Below are 25,880 nucleotides of genomic sequence, written 5' to 3'. Positions count from 1 at the left end.
GATTATGGCAAGACATAAAAATTTTACCACTTCGGGTGGTTATAATTTCTACAAACTCCATTAGAGTTATAATCAAAATTTATTGTCTTTGCTTGTATTTAAAATCAAATTATAGAATTTCAAGAATTTAAAAGAGACAAATAAAGTAAAATACTTACCTTAAATTCAGAATTTATTCCTAAAGTTAGTTCATGGAACAATTGACAATCATTATGCTCAATATTATGTACAAGTTGGGCAGCATGCACGTATCCCAAAGTCTCTACTCAATTGGTTAGAGTTTCGTGTTGATAACGTGTTATGAAACAATAAGAGAAGAAGAGTATTGCAGAGAAAAGTAGAGAGATATTTCTTACTGATTTGGGATGAATTACAATGATATAGAACCCCTCTATTTATAGGAAAAAAGTAACTTAGCCACCAAGTTACAAACCCTAAAATCTTTCTAAAATATAGACATTCACCTTAAATACAATTCTATTTATAACAAATAGTTCTTTTAAAGACTTTGCTATAACGTTGGGGTGTGATCAGCGACGGACACACCATTATGTAAAGCGGTGTCGCCCGACAGTAATTCATCGAAAAACTCTAATAAATATTTATATATATATAATATGGAAAGTCTAAATATTGATAAAATGAATATAAATGACACTGCTTGACAGTAACGACTTCCGGGACCACTGGCGAAGCGCCTTACTTCTTTAGAAGAGGTTGAGGGTTTGAACCACAGTAATTGAATTTCCTCATTTCTAAAATAATTTCCATCTTTAGACTACTCAAAAATATAAGGAAACACCTTACACTTAACAACAATTGAACCAAAACCAGGAAAAATGCTCAGATTTCTATTTTTATGGGGTCATCCTTACTTAAGCCCGAAAATTCCCTATCTAATTAACCACTACAGACCCATCTTTAACAACTAGGACCCAATCAAATTTACCAAATAGACCTGAGACACCACAAAACCAAATCGGACCATTTCATCAAAATTGAAACCTTAAACAAATTGTCAAAACATTGAAGTGGAGGTACACTCAATTAAAACTTTAATTAAACTTATTTTAATCATGCTGAAACTCCTATCAAATTAAACATGCAAACTAATTTTAGTTAACAAATAAACATGCGACCTATTTTTAATTAACAATTAAATATGCAATCTAATTTGAATTAACAAATAAACATACGACCTAATTTTAATTAACCATGCAACCTAATGTGAATTAATCAACTAAACATAAAAAAAAAGCAGAAATATATTCTAAAGTAGTTAGGCAAACAGAAGCAGAAGAGAAATAAAATAAGGTTTAGATGTACCTCTATAACTCGAAAAAGTAATGGCCACTATGTGGCGTTCAATTTGCTACTTACCACCGTAGGTCTTTGCTCCTAGAAGACCCATCATGGGTTCGACGACCGGATGGGTCTTCTTGGAACAAAGACCTACGGGACTTAAGATAATGTGGAGAGGCAGAGAATAAGGGGGAACTAAACAAAACTTGAAGGATTCTGACCGGTCAACGGTGAGTTGACCGGCGACAAGTGGATGGGAATCGAACTAGAACTAACATCAATTGACAACTAATGCCAAGAGCTGTTGATTGATGTAAGTATCAACATCAAAAGTGCCAGAATCGATAAGGAAACGAATAGGGGATTGTCACGATCCAATTTTTCGCTATAGGTCGTGATGACGCCCAACATCGCCGTTAGGCAAGCCAACGGTGAACTATCAAATTAATTGTTCATTTCATTACTTTTGAAATCATGAGTTTTATTAAATAAAGAAATTTGCGCATTAAAATCATGATAGATACACAATTAGTAAGATATAAAAATGAAAGGTGACAATGTTGTGCCATCCAGTAAAATATCAACTAAAATATCTCGAAATCCGGTGTCACAAGTGCATGAGCGTCTGCTAAGAGTGCAATAATAGTACAACATCTGTTTGTAATGTAAAATAGACAGGATAAAGTAAATAAATAAGATAGTGACTCTGAGGGTTGCAGTGCGTAGCATAGAAAGCAGCTCACCATAAAATCCCCTCAGCAGTTGCGCCTACGCGCCATGATGACCATCAAATGAACCTGTCAGAGCCTGCACGTTTAATGCAGAAGTGTAGCATGAGTACGTAAATCAACGCCTACCCAGTAAGTATCTAGCCTAACCCCAGTGAAGTAGTGATGAGGGTCAGCATCGACACTTACTAGTGGTCCAATAAATAAAATGCAGGAATCATAAGCAGGCATGAAATAGGAAAGGATCAATAGAATAAGGAACAATAAATAACAAAATATGTTAGCAAAATATCATCAGTTTACAAATCCCCAAGCGCCACATGCCATATCCACAATTAAGAACTATCAACTAAATATCCGATATCAGGTCATAAAGAGAATAACATGAAAATTCTAAGTTAAATCAAGAGGGTAATCTCGTGGGTATTCGCACTCCTAGCGATTTTACGCACGAATTATGCCGAGGTCGTTCGGCCCGATCCATAGTCATGTACATACACTGCCAAGGTCGTACGACCCGATCCATGGATGCATCTCATATATACATATACTGCTGAGGCATTCCCGATCCCCAGGAAGAGAAGAAACTTATCGACTTATGACTCGCGTATTTACTATACAGGGTCATAGGCGTAACATAAACATGATATTTACCATCAGTCGATTATCCCGCCAAATAACTCACAAAATTTAGATTCAATATAACATGATCTCTATCAGCTTTCACTTATAGACTTCAAGTAATTACACTAACAATTAAATTCAAGTAATACAATTTATTGCATGGTAAAGTCCTATGTCTACCTGGACATAAACATGAATCTAGCTACGTACGGACTCTCGTCACCTCATGCGTACGTAGCCCCCACAATAAGTAACACATATCAAATACATCACCAGGGGTAGTTTTCTCACAAGGTTAGACATGAGACTTACCTCGCTCCGAAGTTTCATAACCGGCTCCAACGCCTCTCTAACACCTCAATCGATGCCCATCGATCCTAAACTAGTCAAACAACATGCAAACCAATCAAAATATACTCTAATACTCTTAATTAATCAATTTATAACAATTTCCAACTCCGCTCGAAAAGTCAACAAAGTCAACCCTCAGGCCCGCGTACCTGGATTTCGAAATTTTTTGAAGATAAACTTTACCCATAACGCCACGAACTCAAATATATGATTTATTCCTAATTTCATGTCTAATTTCGTGGTCAAAGTAAAAAAATACGATTTTTAGATTTTTCTTCAAAAATCCCACAATTTCCATAAATTTTCATGTTAAATCCTTTTAGAATCCATATAATTAACTTACAATATGTGGGAATTACTTACCTTGCAATAGATGATGAAAATCTCCCCTTGAAGAGCTTCAAAAATCGCCCAAACCATGTGAGAAGTGGAAGAAATGAGCCAAAACCCGAAATAAATTGAAGTCTGCCCATTCCCCCCCTCTTCGCGATAGCGGGAATGACTTCGCGATCACGAAGACCAAACCAACTTGCCCTAGAAATCCTTCTACGCGAACGCGAGCTCTACTACGCGATCACGCTTCACAGTTATCCAAACCTTCGCGAGCCGTCGCGAACGCGAAGGTATAAACTCCTAGCCTCAACACTTCCTCATACGCGATCGCGACACACCTCCCGCGATCGCGTAGAACAACTCACCCATAACAGCCCAGCCTCAACAACCCTACGGTTTCACAACTTCTCCCACGCGAACGCGAAGAACCTCCGGCTCAAACATGGCGATCGCGAGACCATTTCCGCGATCTCGTAGAACAAAAACTCTGCCATTCCACTTTACTCTTCGCGATCACGACTGTTCTTCTGCGATCGCGATGCATACCCAACACACCAGAAACCAACAGCTGCAATACTTAGAGAAATGGTCCGAAACTATCACGAGGCCTGCCGGACCCCGTCCAATCACACCAACAAGTACCAATGCCTTATCCAAACTTATCCAAAGGCTCAAAACACCACAAATAATATCAAAATCACAAATCTATGATCAAAATCCTTCTTTCAAATTTCAAACATTCAAACTTCGACGAACACGTCTGAATCATATCAAAATATTCCGGAATGACGCCAAACTTTACGTACAAGTCATAAATCATGATACGAACCTATTTCAAGTCTCGGTATCCCAAGCGGACATCGATAATGCCAAAGTCCACTTCATAACAAACTTAGAAATTTCAAAAACCTTCAAAATGCCAACTTTCCACAATAAGCGCCGAAATGCTCCCGGGCCACCCGATACTCAACCCGAACATATGCCCAAATTCAAAATCATCATACGAACCTATTGAAATCTTAAAATCACGATTCCGAGGTCATTTACTCAAAAGTCAAATGTTGGTCGACTCTTCCAACTTAAAGCTTCTAAATTGAGAATTTTCCTTTCGAATCAACTCCGCATTTCCTGAAATTCAATTCCGAGTACAAGTCATAAAAAATGAAGTAAAGCTACTCAAAGCCTCAAACCGTCGAATGACGTGCTAGAGCTCAAAACGACCGATCCGGTCGTTACATGGATGATTTAGGTTTTTGGCCAATTATCGATCTACTAACCGAAGAGTTCTAGGTTTTTGTTTTGATGAAACTAATAGTAAGGGAGGCATGGGAAGAGGATGGGGAGTATATGGTGATAATTTGGGACCGTTTGAAATTTTTCGGCAGTGGTGAAAGGTGGTGGCAAGGCTGAGGGCGGCGGAAACGATTTTCGGCCGCATGGATTCCAAAATGTGGCGGAGGGAATGAGAGAATTAGGGGAGGAATGTAAATATGGGATTTTTAGCGTTTTATTTTATGAAAAAGGGGTAATTGACTAAACGACGTAGTTTCGGCGTCAAACTACGTCGTTTGGGTGGTCTGATGGGCAAGGCTTTGGACCGAGTTATTGGGCTGGGGTGGATTAAGGGGTAACTGGTCCGTCCAACTGGTTTCGCCCAGTTCAGATGCAAAGCAAACAACCCTTTTTTTTGTTTTAATTTTCAAAACTAACCTCTTTAAATAAAACACCTAAATTAACCTACATACCTATTTCATCTAATAATTAACTGATTAATTAATTAATATTGGAAATTAACAAAAGGAACTAATTAATTATACCTAAAATGCAAAAATACAAGAAATGACTTTGTGATTTTTGTATTTGAACAATGCATTTAAAGTGCGACTAAATCCTAAGAATTCAATAAAGAACCTAAAATGCAATGAAATAAAGATTAAAATATTTTTGATGATTTTTTTATAATTTTAAAATGCTCCTAAGAATGCACTAATGCAAGTAATCTAGAAATGCAACAAAATATAATAAAAAGAAATTCTCTAAAATTCTACAAACTAATTAATAGACTATTTGGAATATATTTTAGGAGTAAGTTTATGCACGGAAAAAAAATTATGTGCTCAGAATGGTAAAATATCAACCGGATGCAACATATCAAAAACAGAATATTATTTTCCATACTACTTTACTGTTAGGCAGGAGATACTTTATACTAATACATTTTTTATGTATGCACGTCAACTAATAATTTTATGATTGCCCACAATACTACTTTACTCTTGATAACCTCACAGGGCTTACTTTAATTGACAGAGTCGTGGAAAACTGTCTGCTTTTAAATACCAAAAGAGGTATATTAGAGTGAAACAATTACTGTTATTTATTAATCCACGTAAATATCCTAGAACTACAATCATATTTTTTTTATATCAAATACGTACATACAGGTGGCCTAACCCTTTGTCACTCACTTCTCCACGATTGTCTCTATTATTGAGTTATCACCAAAACTATTGGATAAACATAGCTTTATCCTACCAAAGGGAGTTGGCACTTATCCATTCACTCTGTATTCATAGAATAGTTGATCTATTATTTAGAGTAGTTACCAAAACACAAATGAAATTGGTGGATCTCTTCTTTCCCAAAAATTGAGAACGAATAATACAGTAGGGTCCCACAAATGAACAAATCCGCAAAACACTTCCAATTTAATTCCAACTTTTCTTTTTTCTACTACTTTCTTCAATTGATCTGTTCATTTTGCAATATCCTTGACGCAAGGGATCTTTCCTGATAGACCGTGACCCGACCGCAATGCTTTTGATAATTCATTTATTTGACGCTTTTTTAATTTTTGAGTTTTCTTTTAACGTTTGATATTCGCATTGGGGCTTGACTGAATTCGAATTAGCGTTTGAAGTCCGACATTGAGAAATAAAACGCTCCATAATAAAGACAACCTTATACTTATAACTCGAACTCGAAACTTCTAATTAAGAATAAATGTATATTTACCACTTCATCACAACTCTCGTTGGTATTTGTTTAACGCTTTTAGCATTCCATTACAAGATTCCCATTTTCTTCGTAATCTCAAAACCTAGATAACCCTACCCCATACAAAAAGGATAAAGTTACATATATGTGATTCAAATAACCTTGTAAATGTGGACCATCCAATTTGGACAAGACTGAAAAATGAGTAACATGGGATTTTTTTTTTTTTGGGGGGGGGGGGAGTTATGGATAGGTAGAGGCACGTAACATGAGTAAGCTAGCCCATAAGGTAACCACTACTAAGCATGCTTCCTTGCTAGGAAACCGCTCGCGTTGCACTTTGACAATTGACAATGTTCTTCAAAGTCAACACAGCATGACATTTTCTGGATATTCCAATCTTCCCAACAAAGATCACATAATCATTATGTTCATATCCCTTTTTCTGGTTTTCATATCTCTGACTCGCGGATAAACCATTTTCCTTTTTTTTTTTCCTTTCTAATTTTAGTCTCTAATTTTTTTCGGTAAAAATCATTTTGATCTTATAACTTTATCTTAAAAATCAAACTGCTCCTCCAACATAAAACAATAGATATTCTGCTCCTCCTATTGTATGTATTATCTATTTTACCCTTGATATTTTCAATTCCTCTTCTATGCATATAATTTTTTTATTATATTATATAAGATATATTTTATCTTTAGCTAAGTGTTTTACCAATTTAAAAATCTTATTATAAATCTTATTGAAAGGCTGATGGAGAGTTGAACCTCGCATTTCTAGAAGAGAGCCGAATTAAGAACAAAACTTCACACCTCAAAAACTCAAACTCCAGAGGGCAAAAAATATAATAAGAAAATAAATGTATTTCTTAATTGCGCACCTCTAATTAGCGACACTTTCTGTTCCTTTAATAAATAACCAAAAAGAATTCTTGGCTCCTTCACCTTTTCTTTGGTTTTATTATTTGCAAGCGAAAAATATTGGACCGCAATTAGATGCACATATCTGGTAGTTGTTATATTCACCACCTTTACTTCAATACATGCATTTATAGATGAAAAGTTTCAAGGAAAAAAAGAAGAAGAAGAAAGATTATTACGGTAAGACTTGTTTACCCGAAAAACGGATAGTTAAATTTATTCGTAGTTCTAAGGATATGTGATATAGCTCAATACGAACTGCAGGGATAGAAGGAAATATCGAATATGGACCGCAGAGAAGACAAAATAAACACAATTGTAACGAAAATGATTTTTTGGGATTGAGTAAAATGAATCAATTTATGAGGCTTACAAGAATAACTCTTCCATATAAGAGAATATGGTACTTCAATTATAATGTGTCCTAATAATTCTCCAGAAACCCCCTTTATAGTAGAGGGACCTTACTTTAAATATAATTTAAAAATACTCAGTGGGAGATCCATGATAAATCAGCTTTTCCACAATTCCTGCCAAGATTCTCTCATCTAGTGGGATTGCAATGACTTATGTCTATGAGTCCGATCTGACTCGGGCTTTGATCTCGGCTTGACCCCGATTTTAACTCGAGCTCTCGATCTTTGGCTTAGGCTCGATTCTGACTCGGACCCTTGAATTGATTCGAGGTCGATGTTGGTTGGTCTCTGGCTCATAAGCTTGATAGCTCTATTCTGCATTATAGTCAGATTTGGGTTCGAGCTCAGTAACAATATCGAACTCGACGTCGATCGGCCCCTCGGGTTCGAGACTTGTTTGCTCCATCTTCGGAGATCATCTCGAAGTCTCACTTCGATCGATTATCGTTCGAACTTGAGCAGACGTGCGAAGGCCGAAAGCTATTTCGACCGTATACAGATAGTCCCCTCATTTCTCAGAAAGAATGTGGTGAGAAACGATATGATCTTTTAACGGCTCGATCGGATTATAACCTGACGTTTTCATCGGGCTCGATCATGACGCATGTGATAGCTTTTAGTCTTTCAAGGCATTTAATGCATATCAGATGGTGGTCGGCCACCGCTGATACTGAACCGCCATCGCTTGAACCTATAAATAACCCTTCCTTTTATTATTTACCACTTTTACATCTTTAATCTTCCAAATTTCCCAAGTCCCTTTTCTTATTCTCTGACTTACCCGTAAATCTGTGATTTCCTTTTGCAAAAGCCCCTCTTCAATTCTATCAAATCTTTGTCACTTTCTTCTATTCCTCACCTTTGAATTCAAAAATGGCAAAAATATCACAAACCATTCCTCAGAAAGAGAAAGCTTCATCTTCACAATGTGCCGTCGATGAGACACCGGCAGAACCACGGCTTGAGGAGTGCGTTCCCGGGGCGTGTGTTCTTACTTTTGATTTTAAGGTCAATAAAGGCTCATCGATCCCTGGCCGATGTGAGCCAGTATCGAGGTACATGTGTTCGATAACCGAGAAGCATCTCAAACAGCTAAAGAAAGATTGCAATTGGGATGAAAAAGAAATAATGATTCCTTTTTCTGACGAAGATATCACTTCTTACGTGAAAGGGTTTTTGAATGTGTATACTTATCCTTTCACGTTAGGTCCTCTCGATTCCGTTATTATTGACTTCTGTCGTCAATATCAAATAACCCTAGGCCAGGTCCATCATTCTTTTTGGCGGATCATTATCTTGATCCGATATTTTGTGAGCAAAATCGAGGGGATGCCGTTCACCCTCGACCATCTTATCTGTTTATACTGTCCTCGACTTTTTCGAGGAGGGTTAATAAAACTTCAGCGTCGAGCTACCAAGGCTCTGTTCTCGAGCATTAACGAGGACAGGGATCAGGGCTGGATAGGTAGGTTCGTTCGAGTGAGGACTTGGGACCTAATTCCGACCAAAAAGATGCCCTTTCCCGAGGAGTGAAATATGAAACGTAAGTGTGATCCTGTTGTTGCTTCTATTTTGTTCTTTCATTTCTTTTCTCATCCACACCTTTTTTTTTATGATGTAGCGGTTCCTTGGATATCCGGAGCAGTTCCCGATCTCAAGAACTGGGTATGAGCTCTTGTTTCGACCTCCACATATGCCGAGCGCTCATGGCCCGATCTGTCAAAGGGTCGGTGGGAGGCAAAAAATCATGGTAATCCCCTTTCTTGCGCTCTTTGGTAATTCGAACGAGGTGATTTCCAAATATTTTAATAAAACTTCCCATATGCAGGTTTGGGCAAAGATGCGGTTTTGAGGCCCTTGTCCAACGAGGAAGAAACTTTGGCTTTTGTCCCAAAGCCGGTGAAGGGAAATAAAAGGAAAAGAACCCCGTTCCCGAAGATCCGAAACCAAAGAAGAGGACGGCTCGTAAGCCGAACAAGAATGCCATTCCTTTGACCGTGGAATCAGTTCTGCGTCTAAGGGATGAAAATGAAGAAGAAGAATAAAATGATAAGTCCGCGCTGGCGGCCCGAATGAAGAGAACCACCGATGCCCTATCGGCAGCTGGATCGATGATGCTTCATGAGGCTCCGCCTCGAACTGAGGATATACCGGAGAGAGATTCAGGTGGAATCCCTGAATTATTGGAGATCAAAGACGCACCTCATCGGAGCCAGCGGATGGGGGATATGTCTGAAAGGGCCCTTGAATCCCTTCGAACCGAAGAGAATGCTCTAAGTGATTCATTTGGGGCAGCAGCAATCGAAGATTCGCCTACCTTTCCTGCTTTTTCTGCAGGGGTGATTCGGGAAGCCCAAGCTCTGGGGGGCCTCGATCTAGACAAGCCTCACGATGGAGAGGACCCCTTTCGTGACCTGTTTACCGGTATCGAGGACGTTGCCAGTACTGGTGATGAATCAGATCTTTTTCACGGGGTGCGGCAGGCATTGAATTAGGTATTTTGGGTAAATTATTTTGTCGGTACCATATTTATGTTTAATTTTCGTTAACTTCTTTTTTTGTTTCTTTGTAGGCAACGACAGTTCATCGAGAAACATGTTCTCGGTCCCAAAATGAGCTGCGTCGATATGAGGCCGATCTTCAACGGGTTACTAATGAGAGGAACTCCCTAACACTTCTCTTAGGGCAGAGAGAAGAGGAAATAAAAGACCTCAGAGCTGAGTTGGTCAAGGCTCATCGAGACCAGACCGACTTGTCTGAGCAGGTAATGATACTTTTAAAAGCCTATGGGCTTGATACCAGAACGATGGCTAAATTTTCGGTCTCACAGTTGCAGCAAAAAATTGAGATGATCGGGAAAGTTTCGTTAGGAGGTCGACGTGATAAAAGCGGAGTTTTTGCAGTGGAAAGAAGGTATGGACCGCTTTGCTACAGAGAAAGAAACTGCTCGAGCCCAATTATCATCGGCTGAAACCCAACTTCAGGGAATGAAGGAAAAAGGCATGGTGAAGCAAGGAGAATAAATGAGCTCGAGACTTGGTTGGCCTTTATACTTGCCAAGGCCGAATCTGACGCCGAAAAGGCAAAGGACGATGCGGATGCGCTCGTGGCCGTCTATCGGGCCGATGCTGAAGCTGCCCAGGTCCAAGCAAGAGAGGCAGCCGAGATCGCCGATACTCGAGTACATTGTGTCGCCGAACTTGCTAAGTGCCGATCTCGGAGGGAAACCCTCGAGGAGATCCATGCTCGTGGTTTCGATCTCGCTGAAGAGATAAAAAGGGCCAAAGAACTCAAAGCCGATGCTGAGGCCCTGGTTTCTGATGATGGTGATGATGGTAATGATGATGATGATGGGAGTAAGAGCGGATCCGAGAACGGGGGGGGGGGGGGGAGCCCGATAGAGAAGAGTCCGCTCCTGAGGATGGCCAGGAAGCTTAGTCCTTAATTTTTACGTTGTAATCAATAATATAGATAATTTTGTTGACTTGCTTCTATTTTGTGAAAACTTTATACATACCTTATGAATGTTTTCACAAGGATTTAAACAACTTAATCAAATTTTGGACTTTGTAGCCTCTATAATCGAGCGAGTGCTTATTCAAATTTGAATTTATGTAGCCCTTAGGCTTATTAGTCGAGCCAATGATTCAAGCTACGAGAAATATAGCATGTAGGCATAATGGTCGAGTGAGTGCTTGCTCGAACTCTAAATAATAGTAGCCCGTAGGCTTAGTTGGTCAAGTGAATGATTCGAACTCAGAGTAATGTAGCCCGTAGGTATAATGGTCGAGTGAGTGCTTGCTCGAACTCAAAATAAAAGTAGCCAGTGGGCTTAGTAGTCAAGTGAATGATTCGAACTCAGAATAATGTGGCCCGTAGGCGTAATGGTCAAGTGAGTGCTTTCTCGAACTTGAAATAAAGTAGCCCGTAGGCTTAGTAGTCGAGTGAATGATTCGAACTTGAAGTAATGTAGCCCATTGGCATAATGGTCGAGTGAGTGCTTGCTCGAACTCAAAATAAAAGTAGCTTATGGGTTTAGTAGTCGAGTGAATGATTCGAACTCGAAATAATGTGGCCCATAGGCATAATGGTCGAGTGAGTTCTTGCTCGAACTCGAAATAATAGTAGCCTGTAGGCTTAGTTAGTCGAGTGAATGATTCGAACTCGGAGTAATGTAGCCGGTAGGCGTAATGGTCGAGTGAGTGCTTGCTCGAACTCAAAATAAAAGTAGCCCGTGGGCTTAGTAGTTGAGTGAATGATTCAAACTCGGAATAATATGGCCCGTAGGCATAATGGTCGAGTGAGTGCTTGCTCGAACTCGAAATAAAAGTAGCCTGTAGGTTTAGTAGTCGAGTGAATGATTCGAACTCAGACTAATGTGGCCCGTACGCGTAATGGTCGAGTTAGTGCTTGCTCGAACTCGAAATAAAAGTAGCCCGTAGGCTTAGTAGTCGAGTGAATGATTCGAACTCAAAGTAATGTAGCCTGTTGGCGTAATGGTCGAGTGAGTGCTTGCTCGAACTCGAAATAAAAGTAGCCTGTGGGCTTAGTAGTCGAGGGAATGATTCGAACTCGGAATAATGTGGCCCGTAGGCGTAATGGTCGAGTGAGTGCTTGCTCGAACTCGAAATAAAATTAGCCCGTAGGCTTAGTAGTCGAGTGAATGATTCGAACTCGGAGTAATGTAGCCCGTAGGCGTAATGGTCGAGTGAGTTCTTGCTCGAACTCAAAATAAAAGTAGCCCGTGGGCTTAGCATTCGAGTGAATGATTTGAACTCAAAATAATGTGGCCCGTAGGCGTAATAGTCGAGTGAGTGCTTGCTCGAACTCGAAATAAAAGTAGCCTGTAGGCTTAATAGTCGAGTGAATGATTCGAACTCGAAATAATGTAGCCCGTAGGCATAATGGTCGAGTGAGAGCTTGCTCGAACTCAAAATGAAAGTAGCCCGTAGGCTTAGTGATTGAGTTTATCTTAATTCTGTTTGCATAATAAATCTTCAAATAAAGGAATTTTTCTCGGATATAGGATGTTGGCAAAGAGGCGAACTTTCTTTGTAAGTCACTATACATGTGTTTGTGTTTCGTGTCTGGGTTCGGGCCAACTACATGGGCATGGTTCGTTTTGACCATTTGGCTCTTACAACTTTTCCTATTGGAAACCCGTTGTTTGCGAAATAACTTTATTGCATCAGAATTTGATATATTCGAGGGCTAATGCTCCCCCAGTATTCGAGGTCAATTGTAAGGGGGCCTCGGATATTGTTGTAAGCGCAACACGATCATTGGTTGCCTCATTAAAAACCTTGCCGAAAACCCATTTGGGATAAAACCGATCTAAGGGAAAAAGAGTGCAACGCGTGCTTTCAGATCTTAAGGCTTCGTATTGAAGGATCCATCTTAGCCCCTGATCGGACTTCTGCAGGGGTCAGTTTTGAAATATAAATGAATATGGGAGGGTCGTACCTTAGCAGTAGTATCATTTTAGATGTGACACATTCCAATTGCTTGATAATTATTTGCTGTTTATAATACCGAGCATGTATGATCCCTTTCCAATGTTCTCGAGAACCTGATATGGTCCTTCCCAATTCGGTCCTATTTTTCCTTCGTTTGGATTTTGGGTATTGAGGGTGACTTTCCTTAGAACTAAGTCCCCGGGCTTGAAATGGCGGAGCTTGGTTCTTCGATTATAATATCTTTCGATTCGTTACTTTTGGGCGGCCAATTGGACGAGAGCAACTTCTTGTTTTTTGTCAGATAATTCGAGGCTAGTGTTCATAGCCTCGTTATTTGATTCTTCTGTTGTGTATCAAAATCTGATACTGGGTTCGCCGACTTTGACTGGTATTAATACTTCAGACCCATATACTAAGGAGAACGGGGTTGCCCCCGTACTGGATTCTGACGTCGTTCGATATGCCCAAAGGACTTCGGGTTGGATTTCTTTCTACTTTCTTTTAGCGTCGTTCAACCTCTTCTTTAGGTTCTGAATGGCAGTTTTGTTCGTTGATTCGGCCTGTCCGTTCCCACTGGGGTGATACGGTGTTGATAATATCCTTCTTATTTTGTGATCTTCGAAGAATTTCGTCACTTTGCTGCCCACAAATTGTTTCCCATTGTCACATACTATTTCGGCGGGTATCCCGAATCGGTATATGATATGACCCTAGATAAAGTCTATAACTTCTCTCTCTCTTACTTTCTCGAACGCCTGTGCTTCAACCTATTTAGAGAAATAGTTAGTCATAAATAAGATGAATTTAGCTTTACCTGGGGTCGATGGCAGTGGGCCAACGATATCCATTCCCCATTTCATGAATGGCAATGGGGATAGGACCGAGTGAAGTTGCTCTCCGGGTTGATAGATCATTGGTGCAAACCTTTGACATTTGTCACATTTTCGAATAAATTCCTTCGCATCTTTGCCCTTATCGATCCAATAATACCCTGCCCTGATTATTTTTCGGACTAATGGATCGGCACCGGAGTGATTCCCATAAGTGCCCTCGTGCACCTCACGTAATATGTAATTGGTATCTCCTGGACCCAGGCATATCGCCAATGGTCCATCGAATGTCCTTTGGTATAGCGTTCCATCTGAAGCCAACGTGAATCGAGTAGCTTTAGTCTGTAAGGCCCTTGAGTCTTTAGGGTCTGATGGGATCTTTCTGTTCTTTAAGTATTCAATATACTTATTTCTCCAATCCCATGTTAATCTTGTAGAATTTATCTCAACGTGACCTTCTTCGATCACGAATCTCGAGAGTTGAACGACATTCCCCAAGATCAAGTCACCTTCCTCGACCGATGATCCCAAATTCGCAAGTGCATCAACCTCATTGTTTTGCTCTCGTGGAACATGCTGTAAAGTCCATTGTTTGAAATGGCGCAAAGTGACATGTAGTTTGTCTAAATACCTTTGCATTCTATCTTCTCGAACTTTGAAAGTTTTATTTACTTGACTTACCACCAACAAAGAGTCACATTTGGCTTCAATGGTTTATGCTCCCAAGTTTTTAGCTAGCTCGAGACCTATAATCATGGCCTCATACTCGGCCTCGTTGTTAGTCAACCTGGTAGTTTTAATAGATTGCCTAATAGTGTTACCCGTGGGTGGCTTTAAAACTATGCCTATCCCGGACCCCTTTACGTTCGAAGCCCTGTCCGTAAAAAGGGTCCATACCCTCGATGATGTACCTAATTTCAGCATGAGTTCTTTTTCGACTTTGGGTACGAGGGTTGGCGTGAAATCGGCCACAAAATCTGCTAAAATTTTGAGACTTGATGGCCGTACGGGGTTGATATTTGATATCATACCCACTGAATTCGACGACCCATTTGGACAATCGGCCTGATAGTTCGGGCTTGTGCAAAATATTACGAAGTGGGTAAGTTGTTTATACGCATATGGGGTGGCATTGAAAGTACGGTCGTAACTTTCTAGAGGCGCTTATCAGTGCAAGTGCCAATTTTTCTAGGTGCGGATATCTAGCTTCTGCTTCTCCTAAGGTTCGACTTATATAAGAAATGAGAAATTGCGTACCTTGCTTATCTCGAACCAGGACACCAGTTACTGTGATTTCTGATACTTCCAAGTACAAGCAAAGTTTTTCGTTTGTTTTTGGAGTGTGAAGTAGTGGCGGGCTCGACAGATATTGTTTTAGTTCCTTTAATGCCTGTTGGCATTCCGGGGTCCAAGCGAAGTCGTTCTTCTTTTTGAGTAGGGAGAAAAAATTGTGACTTCGATCTGATGATCTCGAAATGAATCGGCCTAAGGCCGCAATTTGTCCAGTTAGCCTTTGTACAGCTTTCACGCTGTCCACGATGGTGATGTCTTCGATGGCCTTGATTTTATCGAGGTTAATCTCGATTCCCCGATTTGACACCATGAAGCCGAGGAACTTGCCCGAACCGACCCCGAAAGCACATTTTTCGGGGTTGAGCTTCATGTTGTATTTTCTCAAAATCTCGAACATTTCCTGCAAATGGGTCAGATGGTCCTCTACGCGCAGGGACTTAACTAGCATGTCATCAATATAAACTTCCATTGATTTACCTATTTGTTCTTCGAACATTTTATTTACTAAGCATTGGTAAGTTGCCCCTGCATTTTTTAGCCCGAAGAGCATCACATTATAACAATATGTTCTATATTTGGTGACAAATGAAGTCTTTTCCTGGTCCTCTAGGTTCATCTGGGTTTGATTATACCCGGAATAGGCATCGAGAAAAGTGAGGATCTTGTGACTGGCCGTGGCATCGATCATGCGATCGATGTTGGGTAGCGGAAAAGAATCTTTGGGGCATGCTTTGTTTAAATCCTTATAATCCACACACATTTTAAGTTTGTTTCCTTTTTTAGGCACTACAACTATATTGGCTAACCATTCGGGATATTTCACCTCCCGAATGGACCCTATCTTGAGAAGTTTGGTTACCTCGTATTTTATGAATACGTGTTTTACCTCGGACTGAGGTCTTCTCTTTTGCTTCACCGGTCTGAACTTAGGGTCCAGGCTTAGTCGATGCATCATTATGTCCGGTGGAATCCCTGTTATATCTAAATGGGACCAGGTAAAACAATCAATGTTATCGATAAGAAATTGAACAAGTTTCTTCCTGAGTTCGGGGCTCAACCCCGTTCCCAGGTATACCTTTCGTTCGGGCCAGTGCTCGATTAGTGTGAGTTGCTCCACTTCCTCAATTGTTGATTTGGTGGCGTCGGAGTCATCGGGAATCACGAAGGATTGAGGGACCCCCTGATCATCATCTTCTTCGATCTTCTGGTTATCTGGTTGGGTCGAAGCCGATGTCTATGATTGCTATTTGGTGTCTCGTTCTCCTTCTGAGCCCGATCCCTTTATTGGCAAAGGCGAGGATATTGGTTTCACTTCCTCGACGACGAACATTTCTTTTGCGGCTAGATATTCTCCGTACACTGTTTTGACTCCTCTCGATGTTGGGAATTTGAGGACCTAGTGTAGGGTCAAAGGTACAACTCTTATGTTGTGGATCCATGGCCTTCCGAAAACGGCGTTGTATCTTATGTCACCTTCGATCACGTGAAACTTCATTTCCTGGATGGTCCCGACCACGTTTATTGGTAGAATTATCTCGCCTTTGGTGGTTTCACATGCCATATTGAATCCGTTTAGAACCAAGGTTGCGGGTACGATCTGGTCCTGCAGGCCGAGCTGTTCTACGACCTTCAATCTGATGATGTTGGCTGAGCTACCTGGATCAATCAACACGCACTTAACTTTAGTTTTATTCAAGAGTACGGATATTACTAGTGCATCATTATGAGGTTGTATGACTCCTTCTGCATCTTCATTATTGAAAGACAAAGTCCCTCTGGGTGTGTAATCATGAGTTCGAGATCGCTTTTCTCTCACAATCGATGTTTTAGTGCATTTAAGCACGAGTCCCTGAAGGGTATCGGCACCGCCGATGATGATGTGAATGATGTGTTGTGGTTCTTCCTGTTCATTTTGCTTGCCGAAATTCCTGTTTTTAAAATGGTTCTTCGCCCTATCGCTCAAAAATTCCCGAAGGTGCCCTTTGTTGAATAACCAGGCCATTTCCTCTCTTAGTTGCCTGCAATCTTCCATTCTGTGGCCATGGGTGCCATGGTATTCGCACATTTGATTGGGATTCCTCTGGGCAGGATTGGTCTACATGGGTCGAGGCCATTTAGTGTCTTTTATGTGCCCGATAGCCGATACGACGGCGGATGCATCAACACTGAAGTTATATTCCGATAACCGAGGTGCTTCCTTAAATCCGGCAGGCCTATCGAAACTACTTATGTTTATCCCTCGGGACACTTGACCTCGATCACTTCTTTTGTTATTTTTCCTGAGGTTATGTCTCGATTCACTGACTCTGTGGCTTCCGTTGTACGGTTGGTATCGATCCCCAATCGGACCTCGTTCCCGATTAGTATCCCTTCGAACAACGGGTTCAGATCCCAATTGATCATCTTCAACCCTAATTTTCGATTGGTATCGATTGTGTATGTCGGCCCATGTGATGGCAGGGTGTTTGATCAAGTTATGCTTTAATCGCCGTGAAGCCGTCGAACTTCGCTCGTTCAAACCTTGAGTGAAATCCTGATCAGCCCAATCGTCTGTGACTGGTGGCAAGTCCATTCGTTCCATTTGAAAACGAGATACGAACTCCCTCAGCACCTTGTTATCCTTTTGTCTTACCTTGAAGAGGTCCGATTTTCTTGTTGCGAATTTTATGGCGCCGGCATGTGCTTTCACAAAAGAATCTGCTAACATGGCGAACGAGTCGATGGAATTTGGCGGTAGGTTGTGATACCAAATCATTGCCCCCTTCGAGAGGGTCTCAGAATTTTTTTAGCAACACAGATTCGATTTCATCGTCTTCTAAATCATTTTCCTTGATGGCACATGTGTAAGAAGTGATGTGCTCGTTGGGATCGGTCGTCCTATTATATTTGGGAATTTCGGGCCTACGGAATTTTTTGGGGATTTGTTTCGGGGCTGCGCCCGAGGAAAAAGGTTTTTGTACGAATTGTTTTGAATCTAACCCTTTTATCATTGGTGGAGCTCCCGGGATCTGATCGACCCTAGAGTTATAAGTTTCTACTTTTTTATCGTTGGCTTCGACTTGCTTTGTGAGTTCCTCGAGCAATTTAGTAATTTCGGGAGTAGTCCCCAATTCTTGCTCATTTGAATTTACTATGGCTGGTTCCATTCTGTGAGTGATTTCTTGGGGTGGATTGGGCTTCGGCCTGCTTTGTAGCTGGGTTTAGCTCTGCAACTGAGCTATTGCTGCATGTTGGGCTTGCAACATTTTGAAAATCATACGCAAGCTAACACCGTTTTCCTCGATGTTATGGGTATCTCGAGCCGCAGACCGAGTGCCACCATGGATGCTATTCTCGGGTTCGGCATGTAGGTTCGCCTCAATGGCTACATGCAAATTGATATCAATTGGCGCTCCGATTTGAGCTCCAACGGTATTCACAGGTGGTCTTTCAGTACTGGGTGTCAAGTTGTTATTTTCGTCTTGAAGACCGACCCCGTTATCGATAGGTGAATCCATTTGATTGACGGTTAGTCGTAGCTAATTCGAAATTCAAGATATTTTTGTAAAACACAATAGCGTATTTTTTCAGATTCGTATCAAATAACCACTGTTATCCTTAGCCCCACGGTGGGCGCCAAACTATTTACCGGAAAAACGGATATAGTTGAATTTATTCGTAGTTCTAAGGATATGTGATATAGCTCAATACGAACTACATAGATAGAAGTAAATATCGAATATGGATCGCAGAGAAAACAAAATAAACACAATTGTAACGAAAGTGATTTTTTTGGGATTGAGTAAAATGAATCAATTTATGAAACTTAAAAGAATAACTCTTCCATATAAGAGAATATGGTACTTCAATTACAATGTGTCCTAATAATCCTCCAGAAACCCCCTTTATAGTAGAGGGACCTTACTTTAAATATAATTAAAAAATACTCAGTGGGAGATCCATGTTAAATCAGCTTTTTCACAAATCCTGCCAAGATTCTCTCATCTAATGGGATTGCAATAGCTTATGTCTGTGAGTCCGATCTGACTCGGGCTTTGATCTCGGCTTGAGCCCGATTCTAACTCGAGCTCTCGATCTTTGGCTTAGGCTCGATCCTGACTCGGACCCTTAAATTGATTCGAGGTCGATATTGGTTGGTCTCTGGCTCATAAGCTTAATAGCTCTATTCTGCATCATAGTCCGATTTGGGTTCGGGCTCAGTAACAATATCGAACTCGACGTCGATCGGCCCCTCGGGTTCGAGGCTTGTTTGCTCTATCTTCGGAGACCATCTCGAAGTCTCACTTCGATCGATTATCGTTCGAACTTGAGCAAACGTGCGAAGGCCGAAAGCTATTTCGACCGTATACAAGGCTAATTGTCACATAATAGTATTGGGCGGAAAGACATTTACTCTTACTAATTGAAAATCTTAAATCCTCTACGTTGTCCTTGATATGCCTAGAGATGTGGACTAAAAATTGCATTCGTGATTCATGTTAGGCTAATATTTCTTTTGTGAAAATAACTTATTTTTGATGGATCACCCCCCCCCCCTCCCCCCGAGATTTGGTCCAACATTTACTTCTCAAAATTCTCTCTTGTTGGAGCTTTTAGATTTCACTCCATCTCTGATATTTCCCCGTTTACTCGTCCTTGTAGCAATCATGAACGGCAAAGACATTCCGTATTTTAGTTCCTTTTCTTTGGTGACAATAGTGAACGACTTAATTTTGGCGGATCATTTAATTTCAAGATTCTCCTTAGTTGGAGCTTTCACTCGCAACTCCGTTCTTGAATTCCTTTTCTACTCCGCCATTGTATTAATTATTGAAGGCAAAGAAATTCCGTCTTTTAGGGTGTGTTTGGTACGAAGGAATTTTATTTTATTTTTTGTAAAATATTTTTTAATTTTTTCATGTTTGGTTAGCTTAAATATTTTGGAAAATATTTTTATCATTTTTCACCAATTGAAGGAAAATAATTTCCCTACCAAAATGAGGAAAAACTGTATAGGGTAAAGTTGGTTTACATTAAATGATCGAATGGTAGCGTGACATGTGGAACTGAAGACAAGTAGAAAGCAAATCGCGTAATAATCAGTACCGAGAGCAAAAGCTGCAATTGACATCGGATAGACGCCGAAGGGAGCATGATCAATGTGAGCAGATCGAATGCTTGCCATCGGATAACATTCAATGAAGAATTTCTCCGGTATTAAATGGGTAGTCGTTGCAGAGGATATTTGCATTCATGGCCTGCCGTTACATATTCATCAATGACCCATTTATTGTCATTTAAGAGGGACTTGATCCTAGGATCTTATTTTCCTATGTATAGCTATAAATAGTAGACTCAACAGCCATTGTAAGACAGGAAATCTTGGCAAAACTTATGCTATATTCTATTCTCAAGATAAATAAAATCACTTTACTTGCTCTTTATATTACTTATTTCCGTTCCCGGAGGCACTCTTATTCGTATTCCCAGCAGAGGAAGAACGTCGCCTTTTTGGTTGCTTATTCTCTGTATGGGGACTCCAAGAGGAAGTGCCCCCACCGGAAGTAGACCAGAGGGCATCATTTCGAGCGAGAGCACTTTATAACAGTCTCGCGGCCTCCACGGGGTCAGCCAAAACCTCGACCTCGGAGCAGGTGACAGAGCCCTGTGGGAGTCCTGAATCAAGCAAAAAGATATGGTTAGAAAATTTACTTATGTACATACAAAGGCAGAAAGTAGAAGGACTCAGTTTACTGTAGTTCTTGGCCTACCACGTATATTTGGGGGCCATCTCCTTCCACTGACGGGTTTCTAGCGTTGTAATATCCAGAATCTTCTGAACCCATTGACCCAGGACTTGAACACTTGGTGGTGTCACCAAACAGCTGAAACAACGGAAACAAAGAGGTCAACAATGACGGAAAGCAGTCTTTTTACAAAGAAAAAAGATGAATAAATTACAAACTTACATGAACGATTTCATGATTCAGGAAAGGATGGAGTTGTGGCCGGGATGATATCCTTACTAGTAATGATGACAAGCCACTCTATCCATCCACGGTCATTGTCATCATCCACGTCAATAAGAAGGGCGTGGTGGCCACATTTACTGAAATTTATTACTCGCCCACGAAAGATTTTAGGGGAGATTCTATCGACTCTCTCCTGCCAGCAGTATCGTTGTAATTATTCTGATTGTGTGATTTTCTGTAACAAGCTAGCGAGTGTATATATATTTAAGTATAATTTATGGTGTTAGTTTAGCATGTAATAAGTACTTCTAAATCACAAAAGAGAGTTTTTTAGAAGAGGAAATCATTTTGTGCAACTGATTATTGCTGGAGGACTCTAAGACCACATGTAAAACTAGCTAGAACATGTTTTTTCAAAAGGATGCCACCCAAAAGCTATGTCATGCATACTTTCATGTGTTGCACTAGTTAATTATTTACCCGTGAATATATAGTTCTTTGCCTCCATTTGTTTTTCTCTTAATTAGTAGTGCAGGGCAGTCTAGTAGTTGGATTGTTAGATAGTAGTAACAAGCTCTATACTTAAGACTCTAAAAGTTTGTGTTTCCTAAAGGACTAGTGCATTATCAGTACAATTGTTTACCCTAAAAATTGAGTAACAATTAAACTTATATTGTTGTTTTAAGGATATATGATTTGAACCAACATCAATTGATAAATAACGTATTAAATAGATAAATTGGACAATAAAATAAATCAAACCGGTCCACAAATAATACATTGACCTCGATTCGAGATAGTCTCGAGGTTAGTTATAAGAATAGTGGATGATGGAACAAACAACGATGAACAGTAAGTAAAACAAAGAAAGCATCGTATATGTATATTCTTATCAGTGAATACTCATTCTTCTTTTTACAAGTGAATGGTATCCCTCTTTATATAATAGAGGAATCCTAAATAAGGTACAACTCTAATAACGGAAGTAGATCCCATGATTGGCACTAATAACCGCTTTGATTTGATATGTTCCGGGATTTCCGCTGGGATCTTCAACCGGTTGCTGATATCTCGCAATTCCGTTATTGCCTTACTCGAAGTCAGTCATGTTTGATCTCGAGTGTTGCCGGCCTCGATCTCAATGAACACTTCAATGTCTCAGGTGTGATGTTCTATTTTCAAGCTCGAGCCCGATCTATTATGAGGTTACCCTCGAGGCAACTCCCTTGCCAACGAAATCGGGTATTCCCGATTTCGACCGTATACAGATAGTCCCCTTGTTGTTTGGAGTGTAACGAGAAGAAACGAATTTGAGACTTTGATTTAATACCTCGATCAATTATGACGTCAACATCGTGACGTAAGTGACAGAAGCGATTGAAGCATCGCGTCTGCGCAGTTCCCAAGGTCATTAATTAACGCCAGTTGATGGTCGGCCACCAGTGCTTTCAAACCGTCAAAGTGAATATTATAAATAGACCACCTTCATAATCTTTTCAAACTTTACTTTCAAACTTCTTCTAATCTTCAAAAGCTTTTCTATTCTCTTCAAGTCCATCAACTTTGTCGGTTTCCGTTTGCCAATCTCTTATTAAAACGCAAATTCCGCCTTTTCCTTCCTTAAACCTCACATAGCAATGGCAAAAACATCAAAGATCATTCCTCAAGAAGAAAAAGGCCTCTTCATCGTGGCCGGCCGGTGATAAAACACCGGTGGAGCCACGCATCGAAGAGTGCATCCCCGGACCATGTGAACTTACTTCCGACTATAAAGTCGAAAAACCCTCTTCGGTTCCTGGCCGATGCGAGCCCATGTCTAGATACATCTGTTCGATATCCGAAGGCGATCTCGAGCAGGTGAAAAAGGACTGCCACTGGTAGAATAAAGAGACGGTGATTCCTATCCCTGAAGAGGACATTAGTACTCATGTGAAAGGGTTCTTAAGTGTGTATACATACCCTTTCACACTGGGTTCCGTCGATCCTGTCATAATCGACTTCTGCCGCTACCTGGTAACCTTAGGCCAGATCTACCCCTCTTTTTGGCGTATTGTCATTTTGCTCAGATTCTTCTCGAGCAAGATCGAGGGGATGTCTTTCACCCTCGATCATCTCATTAGGCTATACAACCCCCATCTTTATCGGGGCAGACTGATAATGCTTCAGCGCCGGGCCACGAAGGTGCTATTCTCGAGCATAAATGAGGACAAAGACCGAGGATGGATGTGCCTGTTTGTCCGAGTCAGTACCTCTGATTTAATCCCCGCTGAGAAGATGCCATTCCTCGAAGAATGGAACATGAAGCGTAAGTAGAACTTCACCGATAACGTTTGATTACTTGTTATGTTTCCTTTACTTCTTAACATCTATATTCTTCTTTATGGTGCAGCTTCCCCCCTGGTTTCCTGGTGCAGTCCTGGACCTTGCAGGTTGGGTTCGACAACTAGTTTCAACCTCTTCGTATGCTGAGCGCTCGTGGCGTGATTCGGCCAAGGGTCGATAGGAGGCCAAAAATTATGGTAAGTTTCCCTGTCCGTGTTTGATGCTTTCCTGTGAAATACTTCCTTTTAACTTGATTTTTTCTCATATAGGTCTTGGAGATAATGTCGTTATGAGGAAGCCTCCCCTCGGGGGAGAGGAGGTCCCAAAGCCGACCAAAGACAATAAAAGGAGAAGGGCCTCGCCACCAGAAACCCCAAAGCCCAAGAAAAGCAGCCTCGAAAGTCGAAGACTGATCTCATCGTTCTGCCTTCCGATGTAGTCCAAACACTACGAGATGAAGACGAGGAGGGAGAAGATGTCGACTGCATGTTGGTGGCTCAAAAGAGGGAGGGCATCGAAGTTTCGAGAACTGCTGAGCCGGTGACGGTCGAAGAGGTTCAGCCGTAGACCGAGGTAATCTCGAAGGAAGGTCCGAGCAAAGTCCCCAAGTCATCGGGTTTTGTGGATGCCTCCTGCTGTGATGAGCAACCAGTGGGTGTGCTCGAAGGGTCTAGTTCTGAGGCCCTTCAAAGAGAAGAGAATGCCCCAAGTGACTCACTTGGGCAATTAACATTGATGATTCGCCGCCCGGCCCCACGTTCTCTGAGGGGCCGTTTCGGGATTCCCGGTCCATGGGGACACCCAATATGGGGACGACCCCCTAAGGGGATGATATATTTTGTGGCTGCTTCGCGGGGGTCGATGATGCTTCCGACCTAGATGCATCACTCATTTTTGATGAGGCCCAGCGGCTTCTGAACCAAGTGAGCTTTACTTGTGGTCGATAATGTTACCATGCTTGTGTTTGTTCTTATTTCTCTAAGTCTGATTTCCTTTCTTTCTACACAGGCTACGACACTTCATCGAGAAGCGTCCTCCAAATACCGGGCTGAGCTGGCCCGATGTGAGGCTGATTTCAAAAAGCTTATGTGAGCTAACAAGAGCTCATCGAGATCAGACCGAGCTCATTGAACTAGTAATGTAAATTTTTGGGAGTTTGTTATGTATTAACTTGATATTGGCAACTAACACTTTGATCCTGCAGGTTTAGCAGAAGGCCGAACTGGTTAAGCAGCTTCGTGAGGAGGCCAAGATGAAAGAGGCAGAGACTTTAGGGTGGAAGCAGAGCATGGACCATCTCGCCTCGGAGAAAGATGCGGTTCGGGACCAACTATCTTCGGTTGAGCGTCAACTCCAAAGTGTGAAGGTGGAGAACTTGGCCCGAGCCCATAAGGTTGAAGAGCTCGAGACTCGGTTGGCCGCTGAACTTGCAAGGGCCACATCCGAGGCAGAGGCGCTCGTGGCCTCCTACCGAGCCGACGCTGAAGTCGCTAATACTCGGGCAAAGGAAATTTCTGACGCTGCTGAGGTTAGATTGTCCCGTGTTACCGAGCATACTAGGCGCTAGTCTCGAAGAGAGACTTTTGAAGAGGTACATGCTCGTGGCTTCGACCTCATAGATGATATCGAGAGTGCGAAGGTTTTGGTGGACGAGGCCGGAGCTTTGCTTTCCGATGATGAAGACTCTGCGAGTAGATCCGAGAGCGGAGGAGATGAAGATGAAGCTTCCGATTTATGATTTATGATAAATTCTGTTTTGCCTTTGCCTTGTGAAGACTTTGTTACAATCGGGTTGATGTATCCTCTATAATCGAGTGAGCAATAGCTCGAACTTAGAGTAGAACAAACCCTTAAGTTTCTTAGTTAAGTGAAGGCGAGTCCCCAGGCTCAACAATATATTCGGGATTTTGATTTCGGATGGCTTGATCGAAGCCGTAATTGTACTGTTTTTATAGCCGAGTTCGAGTAAGTTTTGAACTCACAGTAACATACCCCTTAAGGTTTTATATCAAATAATGATGAATCCTCGAGCTATATTCAAGTCAGTTTCATTTGAGCTTGGAATAGTAGAACCCTTAGATCCGAATTGAGTGAGAACAAAATCTCGAACTCTAAGTGTATTGGCCCTTAGGCTCTTTAGATTTGGTCGAAATGGCCTCTAAAAGATGGCTATTTTTTCTCTTTTTCGACTTAGTAAAAAATTTCTTTATGCCTTAACACGTATTCTTTACCCATTGGGTTTTTTGAGGGTTCGATGTCGATTGAAACCCCTTTGCTTTTTGTGCCTTAGCACGTTTGTGTTAAGATAATTTGATACCTATTAAGGTTTTTTGAGGGCTGATTTCATCGA

The 25,880-nt window shown here is 41.1% G+C and overlaps 1 protein-coding gene across 1 annotated transcript; it reads left to right on the top strand.

The window, feature by feature from the left end:
* The first annotated feature begins 9,789 nt into the window (after positions 1–9,789).
* Positions 9,790–25,097, top strand: LOC138907867 (protein NETWORKED 1B-like). Its single transcript, XM_070198487.1, has 6 exons — positions 9,790–10,161; positions 10,251–10,591; positions 10,679–11,034; positions 23,800–23,965; positions 24,539–24,665; positions 24,744–25,097. Exons 1-6 carry the CDS (start codon positions 9,790–9,792, stop codon positions 25,095–25,097), a joined length of 1,716 nt encoding a protein of 571 aa, XP_070054588.1.
* The last annotated feature ends 783 nt before the right edge of the window (positions 25,098–25,880 follow it).

This window comes from Nicotiana tomentosiformis, chromosome 3, assembly GCF_000390325.3.
Source record: "Nicotiana tomentosiformis chromosome 3, ASM39032v3, whole genome shotgun sequence".
NCBI lineage: Eukaryota > Viridiplantae > Streptophyta > Magnoliopsida > Solanales > Solanaceae > Nicotiana > Nicotiana tomentosiformis.
Note: the sequence above shows the minus strand (reverse complement) of the source record. Positions and strands in the feature narration are given on the sequence as shown.